The following is a 16,491-nucleotide window of genomic DNA, read 5'->3' as shown; positions in this document are numbered from 1 at the left end:
TGCTAGCCCACCTAACCCCTCAGGACAGAACACACCCCTGAATTCACACCCTTTAATCTTCATACAGAGGAAGCCTTTTAAGGTATCATTTGAAAAGTCATAATTTGATGGGCAGTATTGTCCTGGTAAAATATGTGTGGCAACATTGTATGTGAAGTTATAACATTCTACTGTATGGTTTTGTTAACAAAGGTTCCAATCCCCATAGCCCTGCCCCAAGAGAAGTCTGCAAACAGGCCTGTCCTAAACAAAGGAATGTGTGCTCTACTTAATTTGCATTGAACCAGTAAACAGAGTTATCAAGCAGTAAGGTAAGACAAAGAAGTTCAAACAGGTGCAAAAACCATAAGAAGGAGGGACAAACACTCCTTTCCCATCACATTCTCTACACGTGAAGAGACAAAGGAAGCAGGCTTTAGACTCTGGGGAGGGGTCCTGACCTGAGAGTTTGGTCAGTAAGATAGCTAGAGCGTGTGGTGAGAAACTTTGCTTGAATCTATGATAGTTTGTTAAATTACGCGTTAGTAAATGTCTTATATTTATTTTTTTTGTAACCATTTCTGACTTTTATGACTCATTACTTGTACTCACTTAAAATCTCTCTCTTTGTAGTTAATCACCATGTTTTACTGTTTTATCTAATCTAGTGTTTTTAAATCGAAGTGTCTGAATAACTATTTGAGATAATAAACTGGCATATTATTCCCTTAAAGGAATAATAAACTTAAAATATTTGTACTGTCCAGGAGAGGGCTTGGCGGTACAGGACATATATTTCTGGGGGAAATCCGGGACTGGGGGTATGTTGGGGTCACTCTGCAATATAACCCAGGATGGTAAGAGCTGGAATATAACCCAAGTGTGGCTGGTGGGCTGCAGTTACATACAGATATTCAGGGTGTGGCTTGCATACTGTTAGGCTGTTTCTGAGCTGTCCAGATGGGACCTACTTCAGCAAGGCATTGTGAGGCACCCAAGGTTGCAGGGCAGGGGTGACACAGCCCCCAACTTGTCTGCACTGTACCCTAGTATGTCACCCTCACACCCCCAGAAGACTTGGTACATCACAGACCCAGACAAGAAAAGAAGGCAAACAGCACTGCATCCATCTTCTCTGCAAACATCAAATCCAAGAAAGGTGCCTCAGATAAGACAAGGTCATTCAAATTAATTAATCTAACAATAAAAACAAGAGCCAAAGCTAACACAGATGTTATGCTCATTTACAGACCAAATACAAAAGGGTTCATGAAGGAACTCACTGACAATGGTAGTCATTCTGGGAGATTTCAACATTCATGTCAAAAAGGCAACAAAGACAACCCCTCCCACAAACGTCTGTCCTCATCTCTGGTGAGCCCACCCAGCCTGGACCTGCTCTTTTGTCTAGATGTCAATATTAAGGACATGACAACCCAGCCACTGCTTTGGGCAGATAATCAGTACATTAAGGCAGTGAACAGCACTCTTCCAGGACCCAGCATCAGAAAGGCTCATGGACTCTGCCAAGTTCAGCAAGACTCCACAGGACAAGCAGTCCAGGACCCAGTGACTCATCGTCATTCTACACTTGCCTCAGCCATTGGCCCCAAGTGGACCCTTGCTCCAGATCACCCAAACAGGTCTCCACGGTTTTGACACCCTGCACTGGATGAAGAGAGAAAGTCAGAAACTTGTGCGCCGATAGCAGAAAACAAAGGCTGATACAGGCAGGATGAAACAGAATGAATTCCTCCATGCCTATGCTAAGACTTTAGTAATCACAAGGAGAACCTTCCTATCAGCCTGCACTGAAATGGCCAGCTAGATCCTGTCCCAAGGAGTTACCTGGGTGGTAGATCACTTCATCAGTCCTGAGCCCACACCCTGCATCTGAGCCAAGCCCCAAGTGCTAGGAAGAACTATCATCCTATGGTGCATGTAAGTGGGGTGGTTACCCGCTCCTGCCCTTTGGGGCTTAAAACAGCCCAGGAGAGGGCTGTGGCTGGGGCAAGAAGGGCTTAAAAGCTGCAGCTCTAAAAGCTGGGCTGATTGGGGAAGTGGATGCAGCTGGGCCATGCCCCAGTCAGAGCCCAGCTGGCCCTATAAAGAGGCTGGGAGCCAGGAGCTCAGCACTCTCCCTCTGCCTGTAGAGGGAGAAGGGCCTGGCTGCAGGGAGCTAGACACAGGGTACCTGGGTGAAGCAGGGCTGGGGAAAGGCAGAGGAGCTGGGCAGCTCCTGCCTGGAAAGCCCCAGGCTGCGGCCTAGCAGAAGGCCAAGAGGTACTGGGGGTTGCAGGGGGCAGCCCAGGGGTAGGCAAAGGCAGCAGGTCCAAACCCCTTTGCTGATGATGAGTGGCTTATACTGTAGTCTGCCCCAGGGAATGGGGGCTAGATGGAGACTGGGCAATAGCCAATACTGAGGCAAAGTGGGGATAGTGGGGTGGGGGTTCCCCTGGGAGGGGGAGACCCAGTTAAAGGGGCACCGGGGTCCTGAGAGGTACACAGGGGCCAGTAGCTGGAAGGCGGATCACCGGCCTGCAGAGGATGCTCCGGATGCTGGAATGAGCTAATTCCCGAGGATGACCAGCAGGAGGCACCGCAGGGGTGAGTCCACTCGTCTACAGTGCTGAAAAGATCACGTGTATTCGGGAAGGTTTCTTACACAGCCTAGATCTGCTCTGTCTGTACCGGACAACAAAGAGCCCACCTGCATTCCCGGAGTTCAGTCCAGTAGCTCCTCACAAAGTACTGGACTCCCTAAAGGAGTCTGGACCCGAGACTCTGACTCGCCCCTTTCCTTGCTGGTGGCAGATAACATGGAGCAATGGGTGCTGCTCCTGCCAAGACTAGCCAACATCTCCATCAGAGGAGGAATCTTCCCTCCCTCCTTCCGACCTGCAATAGTGCTAGCAACACTGAAGAAACCTGCTCAGAATGCTTCGATTCTAGTCACTGCCACCTGGTATCAAACCGTCTACTCCTAAGCAAGCTCACAGAAAAGCAGACAATGGCCAACTACAGACTCACCGAATTTAAGCTAATATCCTAGACCCAGCAGAGTCAGGCTCCAGGCCAGAACATGGGACAGAAATGATAGTAATGGCACAGATGAATGACTCCTGGTGTCTACAAATGGAGGGCACATATAGGATGAGAATGGATGAGACCTCTCTGCAGCACTGGATACTGCCAACCAGGAGAGAGTGCTGACCTCCCTAAAGGAGGTAGCAGGAGTGCTAGAATGGCTTAAGTCCGTCCTGGAGGGATTCACCATGAGGCAAAGAGAAGAGTTTCAGAGGGCTTAGCTGTGGACTCCGTGCTAAGAAGGTAAATAATTGTCATTGGTGACTCCCTAGTAAGACCAGTGGGCAGAGAATTCAGCAACAGCCACACAGATAACAGTGCAGTGTACCCAGAGAATGAAAATGCAAGATGTTACTGCAAGATTGGGCAGGTTATTTGACTAATAACACAGCATCACATGGAACTACACAGGCCACAGAAGATGTCAGGGACCTTTGAAGGGAGCTGATAAAGAGGAAAGTTCCAGTGATCTCAGAAGTTCTTCTGGTCCCACAAGTGAGAGACGGCAGAAAATACTGGAGGTGAACCACTGGCTGCATGACTGGTGTGAAGCAGAAGGGTTTAGTTTTGTGGAACATTGCATCGCACCCTCTCTCCATGGAATGTGGCCCAAATTGGACAGCCTGCATTTTGTAAGTGGGAGAGATGCTAATCTTCTCAGCTGGAGACTAGCTGGAGCAGCCAGGAGAGCATTACACTAGCAATGCGGGGGGGTGGGGGGGTGGGGGGGAAGAGTGCCTCAGGGGCAAATACAGTGCCTGCTCAAACTCAGTGTATCACAAACAAACTGAACCAATGGGATGAAGAATGTGCAGAGAAGAAATTTTCCCATTGCTTCTGTACCAAAGCTGGTAGTCTGAGTAACAAGCAAGAAAACTTTGAAATTCTCATTGATGAGAAGAAATTTGATATAATTGGCATTGCTGAAACTGGGCGGGATGAGTGGTATGTTCAAATCCCTGGTTCTAACCTGTTCCGGAAGGATAGCGTGGGTAAAAGAGGTGAGGGGGTGGCATTCTACATTAAAGATGCCATTACCTGGTTTAGAGATATCAGAAGCTGAATAAAATAGACAGGCCAAGCTCTTGTGTGGAATGAAACTGTGGCCGCAGGCACTGCAGTTGTGATGAGCCTGCTGACCATCGCTGTTGCTCACGATGGGGCGCCTCAGCTGACACTGTCTCTATGTTCGTTCTGTTACAGTCTCTGTTTCTGTTCCCATGGCGCTGCTCCCTGTGACTGAATAGCACTGTTGCCAGTCCCACTGGGTCAACAACACAGGCTGTGCAAAACCATTGCCAATCGCACCATCAGTCGTCAAGCCAGGAAGGTGCTCCAGGGCAGGGTTCCTGCCAGTGGAAGGATGGCTCCAGTGAGCCGCTGCTCAGCCTCCTCCGCCTTCTGGGGAGGCGTGTGCCAAGGGCATTCACCATGGGTGGCAAGTTTGTAGAAATTTTGGTGGTGCCCAGAACCCGCCCCCCACCTCTGCCCCCCAAACTCTGCCCCCACCTGCCTAAGGCTCTGGGAGGGGACTTGGGGGGGGGGTCTGGGGTGCAGATCCTGGGCTGGGGATTAGGGTGTAGGAGGGGTGCAGGGTGCAGGCTTTGGGATGGAGTTTGGGTGCTGGGTGCAGGCTCCAGGCTGGGGCAGGGGATGGGTGTGCAGGAGGGGGTGAGGGGTGCAGGCTTTGGGACGGAGTTTGGGTGCAGGCTCTGGGCTGGGGATGGGGGCATAGGAAGGGGTGAGGGTGCAGGCTCTGGGAGGGAGTTTGGGGTGGAAAGGGGTGTGTGGGAAGGGGGAGGAGTGCACCCTCTGGGAGGGAGTTTGGGGATAGGAGGGAGTGCAGGGGTGAGGGCTGTGGGGCTGAGGATGAGGGGTTCATGATGTGGGGGGGCTCAGGTCTGGGGCAGAGGATTAGGATGCAGGGGGATGAGGGCTGGGGCTGAGGATTAGGGTGCAGGGGGATGAGGGCTCTGGCTGGGGCTGAGGATTAGGGTGCGGGGGGATGAGGGCTCAAGGCTAGGGCGGAAGGGCAGGGTAAGAGCAGCCTGCCTTGCCATTAGTGGAGGGCAGGCGCTAGGACCCTGGGGCAGCAGACAGCAGTTCTGCTGGGAGCAGCTCTACTCCGGCAGCAGGAGCAGGCAGGGGAGAGGCATATGCTGCTTTTTGTCAGGCAGGGACGCGGCACAACAGGGGGGACACGCAGGGGGAGGGGTGGCAGGCGGGGGCTGGGACCTGCTCCAGGCAGGGACGTGGCGGGGCAGGGTGGGGGCGGAGACCCGCGGGGGCTGGGGCCCGATCCAGGCAGGGCTGGGGGAGAGACCCAGCTCCAAATATTGCTGGAGCAGGGCACCCGGCCCTGAATATTCCTGGAGCCCAAGCACCACAAATGTATATAACCTGCCGTCTATGCGTTCACTGACAGTGTTCCAGATCCTCGTGCTAACACATTCCCAAGAGCTCCTGCTGGGAGGGGCTAGTGGACATCATGGGAGAGCTGTGCAGGCTTGAAAAATCTCCAGTCAGGGAGCAGAAGCAGTCTCCCCCGACACAGGTCACCAAAGACACAGCACAATGGACAGAGACTTTCCACAGTCGGACGTCATTTGGCAGCCATCTCGCTGCGATACAGTCACATACACCAGCCAGCTGAGAGCAACCAGCTAAGGGAACTCAAAGCCTGGTGACTCCCATGGGGGTGTCAAACTGGAGCAGGGGTCCTTAGAGAGACTCCTGGGATATTCTGCCCAGCTTCCACCAGCAGCCATCCCTGGTGTCAGTCAGCATCAGAGGCAACGACACCACTACCATTAACATCACTGCCACATTGTTACCAATCTCGCCCCTGCACTGGCACTGTCACCCAGTCAACCCCTACACTAGCACCAATGTCACTATGGCCCTGCTCCTGCTCCCAGCACTGCGGCGAGGTCCATGCTATCACCCCTTTGCCCACTGGGCAGGCTCCACTGCTTCGGTGTCCCTGCTCCCGCCCCATGCTCTGGATCACACTGACTGGCGGGCAGGGCACACAGAAAGAGGAGAGTGTTGTGTCTTTTACGTGTCACACAATGACTGTAACATGCAGGAACCGCATGGGCACAGTAGGGTCCAAATAACCATGGTTACCAACCACACACAATACAAGCCTAGCCACACATTCACACTACAGCTCTGGCAGGGGGCACGTGGGCTCAAACACAGAAGACAGCAAGGGCTACTACGCACAGGCACTTAATTTTGTTTTTGTCAGTGGGTGCTTGCTCCTCTCTGACCCCACCCCCTCTGTAGGAGCAGTGGGCGGGGCCTCAGGGAAGAGGCTGAGTGGAGCAGGGCCTCAGGACAGAGCTTGGGTAGGGCTTTGGGAACAGAGGCCAAGTGGGGGCAGGGCCTCAGGGTGGAGTGGCAGGCAGGGATTAATCCAGCCCTGCAGGTGCTGAGCACCCCCTATTTTTTCCATCCATGGAGTCGGTGCCTATGATACCACAGTATTCCTGCCCAATATATTCTCTCTCTCTCCCCCCCCTTCAGTCTGAAAGAGGACATAACGTAGTTACTAATGCAGGACTATCTAAGCTACTCTCATTCCATAGACAGCATGCTGCACGTCCAGTCTGAGTGGAGGATGACGACTTCTCTCTAGCTAGCAGCTCACAGGCAGCGCAGCAGGATCTGGAACAGCAACTGTATTTCTTGTGCAGCTGTCTCAGCAACATCTCCCTGCTCTGTAGAGCCAGGGTCACCTGCAGGCTCACTGGTGCTATCACAAGTCACCATCTGTGGTTGTACTGTAGGTTCAGTATTTTCAACAGGTGTCACAGGTGTAAAACATCCTGCTGAACCTGTGCTCAAAAGCATTTCTGTATCTTCTCCAAGACGTGTTTGGTGTCACTTCTACCCATTAAGGCAGGGGGGACCAGTCTGTGACACAATCACTCCAGTTTTCCACCAATTTATCTTGATTGTCTCTTACTACTACTTTTTCTCCCATGTGAAAGCTGTGCAGTCAGGTGTGACCATCTGTGGCCATTTGATCACAGTTTCCTGTGAACTCATTCTATAGATCAGGCTTTAAGAAGTCCAGGTGTTATCTTAAATTATGTCCCCAAACCATCCTCGCTGGTGTCTGATTTGTAGCAGCATGAGGTGCATTCCTATAGGCAAATAGAAAATTTGCAGTCTTGTGTTGTAAGCTACCCTTACGGATCATAGCTGGGGTGAAAGTGAGCCAGTACGGCGTACCAGTAAGAACCCGCACTGGCCCATACCCAGCCCACATTAAAGTGCTGCAGTGGCAGCGCTTAAATGTCCCTGCCCCTTTTACTTCCCCTGTCGGCAGCCCGGCTGGTGGTGGTGGGGTGAGGTGTGAGGGGGGGAGAAAAGGGACAGCAAACTTAAAGCACTGCTCTGTACTGTGGCAGCACTTTAAGGATCCTGAAAGTGCTGCCATGGCAAAGGACCGTCCTTAAAGTGGTCGCTGCCCCTTCACCTTGTCGGCGGCCCTGCTGGTAGGGTCCGTATCGGCAGGTCTGCCGACAGGGGAAGCAACATTAAAGTGCTGCTGTGGCAGCACTTTAAGGACTGTCCTATGCCACGGCAATGCTTTAACATTCCTGCTGGGGGGGGGGGGCAAAGGGAGCAGTTGTCCTGGGGACAGTGATTTAAAAGGGCCCAGGGCTCCGGATGCCGCTGGCCCTGGGCCCTTTAAATCAACATGGGAGCCCCGGGCAGCATGGGCCAGGTGGCCTGGAAGGGCTGGCTGGGGGATGCTGACCCCCCCAGCCCCACCCTTTCTGCCCAAGGCCCTGCCCCTTCCAGGGGCCAGGTGCCGAGGCCAGGCCCCACCCCCAGCCCTGTACCAGTATGTGTCCTGACTTACTTTCACCCCTGGCCATAGCATGGGTTACTTGCTAGACTGTCTAAAGAAACCTTTCCACTAATCCATCTGTGGCAGGCTGGGAAGGAGCTAATGCGGCATGTTTGTTCTTTTGACAAACAACTGAAACTCTTTGGATGTGAACAGAGTTCTGTTGTCACTCACAATCTCCCAGCCTTGACAACAAGCTAGGTCATCATCTGAGACTGCTATAACATGAAATATATGGCAGAATGCAGGTAAAACAGAGCAAGGGACATACAATTCTTCCCCAAGGACTTCAGTCACAAATTTAATTAACACATTTTTTTAATGTCCTCTGGAATGGTGGCTGAAACATGAAGGGGCATACAAATGTTTAGCTGACACTTTAAATGCCGGCTACAGAAGTGCCATGCAAATGCCTATTCTCACTTTCTGGGCATTTAAAGTGTAAATAAGAAGAGAGCAGCATTATCCCCTGTAAATGTAAACAAACTTGCTTGTCTTAGCGATTGGCTGAAAGAGAAGTAGAGCTGAATGGATTTGTAGGCTCTGAAGGTTTACATTGTTTTGTTTTTGAGTGCAGTTATGTAACAAAAAAAATTAAAAAAAATCTGCAAAGAGATTGCCCTATAGTACTTGAATGAGGTGAATTGAAAAATACTATTTTATCATTTTTACAGTGCAAATATTTACAATAAAAATATACACTTTGATTTCAATTACAACACAGAATACAATATATATGAAAATGTAGAAAAACATCCACAATATTTAATAACTTTTAATTGGTATTCTGTTTAACAGTGCAATTAAAACTGTGATTAATCATGATTCTTTTTTTAATCACGGTTAATTTTTTTTGAGTTTATCGCATGAGTTAACTGCAATTAATCAACAGCCCTACTTAAAACTTGTCTTGTGATTTATGCAAACCAGCTTTGTCCATATCACTGTAACGATCACGTCCAGGACGTGGGTGATTGGGCCTTATGGTCAGAGCCATAGGGGTGGCCAAGCCTAGAGGTTAGAGCGAAGATGGGCTGGCATGAAGAATTAGGACCACAGGATGCTTGGGGACATCGTTGAAAGTAGACACATGGGTTGGAGCCAGGGTCCAGAAACCAAAAAACAAAGCTGATGGGTGAGCTGGAGATGTGACCAGGGAGAGGAGCCGGAGGCCAGAGCCAGGGCTGTCAAATACAGAGAAGGGCAGGACAGGGCTGGCCTTACCATGAGGCAAACTGAGGCGGCTGCCTCAGGTGCCAGACTGTGGGGGGGGGGGGCCCCTAGGACCCAGAGTGTAGAAAATTGTGTCTCCTACTGGTGCACATGTATTCTCTCTGCTTTAGATGCACAGAGATGGTGGAGTGCTTTGCTGGAGGAAGGAGGGCACAAGACACAACAGGCAGGCAGGAGAAAAGGTGAGAGGGGTTAACAGAAAGCAGTAGGAGCTGCAGGGAGAGAGAGAGGAGGAAGAGGAGCCTCTTATGTACCTCTCTAGCACCCCCAGGAGCCTGGACTGATTAACACCAGCTTCTCAGGGAGCTTCCTGTTTCCTGCTGCTTCCCTGAACCCACTTGAGAACAGACAGTCAACTGAAGTAGCAGGAGCCAGTTAGGCCCTTAAGATGCTGATGATATCTTCCCTCACTCAGGCCCTGCTACCAGCCTGCTTATTTGTCCCCTTCAACTGAGTGTTGAGAGCCACTGTAGCTGGCACAGAACAGCAACCATGAAAGAAAGAAGAAAACACGCCTCTGGGGCAGCATTCAGAAAAAGAAAGAAGCAAAGGAAGCTTTTCTATCTAAGCAGGAAGGAGCTCTCCTGAGGCCTGGTCTACACTAGGACTTTAAATTGAATTTAGCAGCGTTAATTCGAACTAACCGCTCAACCGTCCACACCAGGAAGCCATTTAATTCGAACTAGAGGGCTCTTTAGTTCGAATTTGGTACTCCACCCTGACAGGTGGAGTAAAGCTAAATTCGACATGGCTAGCTCGAATTAGGCTAGGTGTGGATGCAAATCGAACTTAGTAGCTCCGGGAGCTATCCCACAGTGCACCACTCTGTTGACGCTCTGGACAGCAGTCCGAGCTTCGATGCTCTGAGCAGCCACACAGGAAACGACCCGGGAAAATTTGAATTCCTTTTCCTTTCTGGACAGTTAGAATCTCATTTCGTGGTTGGACATCGGGGCGAGCTCAGCAGCACCAGCAGCAATGCAGAGCTCTCCAGCAGAGGAGTTCATGTAATCTCTGAATAGAAAGAGGGACCCGGCATAGACTGACCGGGAACTCTTGGATCTGATCGGTGTGTGGGGCGAGGAGTCTGTGCTTTCGGAGCTGCGCTCCAACAAACGGAATGCAAAGACCTACGAGAAGGTCTCCAAAGCCATGATCCAGACAGAGGATACAGCCGTCATGCAACGCATTGCCGCGTGAAAATCAAGGACCCCAGACAAGGCTACCAAAAAATCAAAGCGGCAAACGGATGCTACGGAGCCTGCCACCACTGCCCCACCAGTGACCATGGACTCTGATGATGGGACAGTGTCGACGGACAGTTCCTCGACGATGTTCACGGACGGGGAAGATGAGGAAGTGTTTGTGGAGGACGAGGCAGGCGAGAGCGCTTACAACGCTGGTTTCCCCGACAGCCAGGATCTATTCATCACCGTCACGGAGATCCCCTACCAACCCTCCCCGGCCATGAACCCGGATCCTGAATCAGGGGAAGGAGCAGTCGGTAAGTGCTTTAACCATGTTAACTTTTATTCTTAATATAACAGGAATCTGAAGTGTGTGAGAAGGAGGTCTCTCTATATATGGTGATAGAACAGAAATCCTCCTGGGAGATCTCCACGAAGCTCTCCTTCCGTTAATCGATAAGCATCAGCAGGAGGTTCCTGGGGAGAGCTGCCTTATTGGGTGCTCCGTGATAGCACCCTTTTCCGCGCGAGGCTTTCATGCGGTATTCAGGGAGCATTGCCTCCCCGAGCACGGCTGCATCGGTCCGTGGTTCGTGATAGATTTCACGCAGCGTGCGCTCTCTATCTCCTTCAGTGCCCGTCCTCACGGTGATCTCGCTAGGAGACTCATGCATCTAAGTAGTGGAATTACTGTTATGGTGCGCCTGGTCCAAAGTATTTTTAATAAATCCACGGACAGACGGCATAGCACAGACTCAGCACGCAGCTGCGTGACGAGCGTAACGGAAAGCCAAAGAATATAATGGACGCTCATGGAGGGAGGGGGGAATGAGGACGCAAGGTATCCCACAGTTCCTGCTGTCTCCGAAAAGTATTTGCATTCTTGGATGAGCTCCAAATGCTTCTAGGGTCAAACACAGTGTCTGCGGTGGGTCAGGGCATAGTTCGGCAATTTGCGCACACACCCCACCCACCACCAGAAGTGAAAGGGAAAACAATCCTCTCTTGACTCTTTTACATGTCACCCTATCTTTACTGAATGCTGCAGATAGACGCGATGGTGCAGCACTCAACACCAACATCCTTGCTCCCCCCCGCCATGGGTGGCTGATGGTACAATAGGACTGATATCCATCGTCATCATCAGCCTATTGGCACATGGGGCAGCGCAAAAGGACTGGTAACCATGCGTACTAGCATCTGTGAGGTCGATCAAGGGCGCCTGGCCCTAATTTTTCATGGTAGATGGTGCAGTATGGCTGGTAACCGTCCTCATCATTGCAACAGGGGGCTGAGCTCCATCAGCCCCCACCCTTCCTGTGTAAAGAAAAGATTGAATTGCCCCTGGACTAGTAGAGGGATGATGGGCTCCTTCATCCAAAGTAATTAATGTCCTGCCTGGACTATCATTGCAACTGGAGGCTTCCTTCCACTCATTTCTCACAAACAAGTCACTGTGTCTTATTCCTGCATTCTTTATTACTTCATCACACAAGTGGTGGGACAATGGTATGGTAGCCCAGGAAGGCTGTGGGAAGGCCGGAATGAACAGGAGGTGTTGTTGCAGGAGCACCCCCTGTGAATAGCATACAGCTCCAAATTTATGCAGGATCGGACACAGAGCAGCTGTGCTATCTGGTTCTATGATACAGTGGTTCTCTAGTACACTTGCCCATAATCTAGGCAGGACTGATTCTATTTTTAGATACCAAAAAGGAGGGATTGACTCAGGGAGTCATTCCCAATTTTTGCTTTTGCGCCCCTGGCTGCTCGGCCAGGGGCATTTATGACAGCACCAAATGGTGCAGTGCAAAAGGACAGGTAACCATGCCCATCTTATTACCATCTTATTACCAATTTATGGTATGGTAGATGGTACAATATGGCTGGTAACCATCTCTGCTGTCATGCAAAAGCAAAAGCATGCTGCTGTGTAGCGCTGATGGACCGCCTCTGTCAACGGCATCTAGTACACATACGGTGACATACACAAAAGGCAAAACAGTGTCCATGGTTGCCACGCTATGGCGTATGCCAGGGCAATTCTGGGAAAACGGGCTTGAAATGATTGTCTGCCGTTGCTTTCCCGGAGGAAGGAATGACTGGCGACATTTACCCAGAATCCACTGCGAAAATTATTTGTGCCCCAGCAGGCACAGGGGTCTCAACCCAGAATTCACAGAGACAGCCTAGACTCAGTTAATTGTTCGCAAAAATGTATCTTTGCAAGGAATTCACTCCCTGTTTCCCATCTCACAGCTTCCACTGTCTCCAGACCTGCCACAGCATCCCCCTCGCAGAGGCTGGCAAAGATTAGGCGGAGAAAGAAAAAGACAAGGGACAAGATGTTCGATGAACGTATGGGCTGCTACCTAGCCGAGGCGGACCAGCAGAGCCAGTGGAGGGAGACCGTCTCTCTGTACCAGCGCTCACACAGCGAACGGGAGGAGAGGTGGCGTGAGGAAGAGAAGCAGGCGACTCAAACAATGTTTAGACTAGTGAGGGAGCAAACGGACACGCTCAGGCGCCTTGTGGATGTTCTACAGGACCGCAGGAGGACAGAGCCCCCCTGCAGTGTATCTGCAACCGCTCTCCCCCGCCACAAAGTCCCATACCCCCCTCACCCAAAATAACCAGAAGGAGGGGCGCCAGAGGCCGTGTAAACTGTCACTGCACCCCAGCAGAGTGCTCAAGTACCCAAAAGCTCTCATACCCTACATTTGCAGAAGTCGTTCCCTTCCGGACTCACACAAGTCCCAATCCCAGTTCCATCCCCTAAGTGTCTACTTAAGTAATAAAAATACTTTGCTGTTAATTACTGTTTCCGTCATGTTTTTTCAAAGAAGACTGTGTTTGAATGGGGGGCGTGGGGAAGGGGGTTGTTAATTGCATAGGACAGTCACCTTTCCCAGGGTACAGACACGGGGGCAGGATCAGCAGCGGGTCACACACACAGTGCAGTCAGTAGGCACCATGGTCGGTATGGGAGGTGGTTTCCAGGTTCTGTGTGGGCGGGGGGATGTGACTTTGTAGCGGGGGAGGGCGGTTACAGATCTTATACAGCGGTCCTTGTCCTGGACCGCTGAGTCACGCAGCAGAGGAATCTGTATCCGTACTCCTCCGCCACAAGGTCACATATCCCCCCGCACACAGAATTCGAAAAAGAGGGATGGCAGGCTCCGTTGAAAGAAGCATTCCGGCACTGCAGACCACTCTAGGAGCAGGAGCCTGTCATTCGTTGAGTTTAGAGGCGGTCTTTACATCACCGCACACCCTACCCAGCACAGTCTGCCTCCCAGTTTCAACCCTTTAACGCAAAGTCATGAATAAAGAAACCTTTCTTCAGTAACAATGGGACATGTATTTTATTTTTACACGTGTGTTGGAAGTGGGGGAAACGGGGTGAACGGGGTATGTAACCGAAGAGGAGAGTCAACAGTCAGTGGGTAAAGAAACAGGGGCAGGTTCAGCTTCTCTGTAAAGAAAATGAACAGTCACAGGTCACGCTGCTCGCTGGTATTTGAAGAGTTCCTTGTCGCTGTCCCAGGCGCCTGTATAGGGCTTCATGAGCAAGTGCATTAGCGGGCAGGCTGGGTCCCCGAGGATGACTTTAGGAATCTGCTCATCCACAACAGTTATTTCGTGGTCCGGGAAGAAACTACCTTCCTGCAGGCGTCTGAGCAGCCCACAGTTCCTGAAAACACATGCATCATGAACCTTGCCCGGCCACCCGACGTTGATGTTTGCAAAACGTCCCCTATGGTCCCCCAGTGCTTGCAGCACCATTGAAAAGTAGCCCAATTTCTCATCAGCTGACTGTGGAAGAGGTGGACGATAAAGTGCGAGGAGGAGAAAACGGCGATGATCGCAGCGGGCTCCATGCTTGCAGTGCTGTGGCGTCCGCGCTGTCACTGACCAGAAAAGTGCACGAACAGATTGCCCGCAGGCGCTTTCAAGGAGGGAGGGAGGGAGGTTGTGATTGACGGTTCAATGACGACACTTACCCAAAACCACCCTCGACACATTTCTCCCCCCAGCAGGCATTGGGGGCTCTACCCAGCATTCCAATGGGCAGCGGGGACTGCGGGAACTGTGGGATAGCTTCCCACAGTGCACCGCTTCCAAAGTCGATGCTGGCCCCGTGAATGTGGACTCAGAAATTCGAATTAGTGTATTTAGTATGGATACACAAATTCGACTTCATAAGGTCGAATCCACAAATTCGAACTAAGTTGATTCGAAATAGTCTTGTAGTGTAGACAAGGCCTGAGATACATAGAAACAAATGTTCACAGTGAGCCTTCCGGCCCCAGTGAGGATGTGAGTGGTGAGGAGATGCCTGATCTTCCAGTTAGTCAGAGTGCAGGTGACCTGGTAGCTACTGCAGCATCCATATCTCCATCTCAAATGGATGAAATGCACATTCCTGAAGAAAAGTGTAGATCACAGAAGAGTGTGGTAGAGGCACAAGAAACAGCCGCTGTTGAGTTTAGTTCCTTACGTCTAGATGATCCAGGACTGTGGACCCACTTGAGCAGTAGCCTGAGGGACTTCCTTGTATTGCATCGGCCACACCAAGTGTCATAAACTATAAAGGGAAGGTTTCAGAGTAGCAGCCGTGTTAGTCTGTATCCGGGAGAAACTGCTGAGTTGGAATTGATATGCAAACTAGATACAATCAATTTAGGCTTAAATAAGGACTGGGAATGGCTGAGCTATTACAAACATTGAATCTATCTCCCCTTGTAAGTATTCTCACACTTTTTATCAAACTGTCTGTACTGGGCTATCTTGATTATCACTTAAAAGTTTTTCTTTCTTGCTTAATTGGCCTCTCAGAGTTGGTAAGACAATTCCCACCTTTTCATGCTCTCTGTATGTGTGTATATATATCTCCTCAATATATATTCCATTCTATGCATCCGAAGAAGTGGGCTGTATCCCACGAAAGCTTATGCTCAAATAAATTTGTTAGTCTCTAAGGTGCCACAAGTACTCCTGTTCTTTATAAAGGGAAGGGTAACAACGCTCCTGTATACAATACTATAAAATCCCTCCTGGCTAGAGGCACCAAAATCCTTTTACCTGCAAAGGGTTAAGAAGCTCAGGTAACCTGGCTGACACTTGACCCAAAAGGGCCAAAAAGGGGACAAGATACTTTCAAATCTTCAGGGGTGGGGGGAAGGAGAGGCTTTTGTTTGTGCTTCCCCCCCCCCCCAGCGGTGTTTGCTCTTGGGACTAAGAGAGACCGGACATCAATCCACATTCTCCAAATCTTTCTGCACAAGTCTCTCATATTTCAAACTTGTAAGTAACAGCCAGGCAAGGCGTGTTAGTTTATCTTTGTTTTCTCAACTTGTGAATGTTCCCTTGCTAGAGGGAGGTTTATCCCTGTTTTGTTGTAACTTTGAAACTAAGGCTAGAGGGGGTTCCTCTGGGTTCTTTGAATCTGATTACCCTGTAAAGTTATTTTCCATCCTGATTTTACAGAGATGATTTTTACCTCTCTTTAATTAAAAGCCTTTTTAAGAGCCTGACTGATTTTTCCATTGTCCAAAGACCCAGGGGTTTGGGTCTTTGATCACTTTGTAACCAATTGGTAAGGATATTATTCTCAAGCCTCCCCAGGAAAGGGGACGTAAGGACTTGGGGGGGGGGGATATTTTAGGGGAAGAGGAGCGCCAAGTGGTCCTTTCCCTGTTTCTTGTTAAAATCACTTGGTGGTGGCAGCGTACCAGGTTTTAACCTAAGCTGGTAGAAATAAGCTTAGGGGGCTTTCATGCAGGTCCCCACATCTGTGCCCTAGAGTTCAGAGTGGGGAAGGAATCCTGACAGCAAGTGAAAAACTTCATGTTCCCCAAAGACAATGAAAATAGAAGTTTCCATCCAACACATTATTGGCATGAAATCCCCAGTGGTGACAAAGTGGAGAGGCCATGGCTTATGTACTGTGACAAGGCACCTTGTCGGGCTCACCAGCCTCATCTGCTTTTTGCCTTGGCGAGACAGACTTGGGTAAAATAGTCCCTCTTGGTGGCACAGGGGAAGTCCGTTCCTTCTCTCCACCAGTCGTTTTAGCTTGTTTTTCTCCCTTATGGGAGGGAATGCAGCCTCCCCTCCTGGAGAGGCTTGCTGTCT

At 50.5% G+C, this 16,491-nt stretch overlaps 1 protein-coding gene across 4 annotated transcripts in view; it reads right to left on the bottom strand.

Moving 5' to 3' along the window:
- The window catches only part of CAMKV (CaM kinase like vesicle associated), a 57,610-nt gene that overhangs the window by 17,385 nt on the left and 23,734 nt on the right, over nucleotides 1-16,491 (bottom strand). The window contains exon 1 of one of the 4 annotated variants that reach the window (XM_045025400.1): nucleotides 592-882. The exons of the other annotated variants lie outside the window; for them this stretch is intronic. Within the exon in view, the coding sequence (XP_044881335.1) occupies nucleotides 592-623 (32 nt within the window). The 5' untranslated portion in view covers nucleotides 624-882. Of the gene's footprint in view, nucleotides 1-591; nucleotides 883-16,491 lie in introns of those variants that run through there. 4 annotated transcript variants of the gene reach the window in all.

The sequence above is a fragment of the Mauremys mutica genome, chromosome 7 (assembly GCF_020497125.1).
Source record: "Mauremys mutica isolate MM-2020 ecotype Southern chromosome 7, ASM2049712v1, whole genome shotgun sequence".
Taxonomy (NCBI): Eukaryota; Metazoa; Chordata; order Testudines; family Geoemydidae; genus Mauremys; species Mauremys mutica.
The sequence above is the reverse complement of the archived record's forward strand: the minus strand, read 5'-3'. Positions and strand labels throughout refer to the sequence as shown.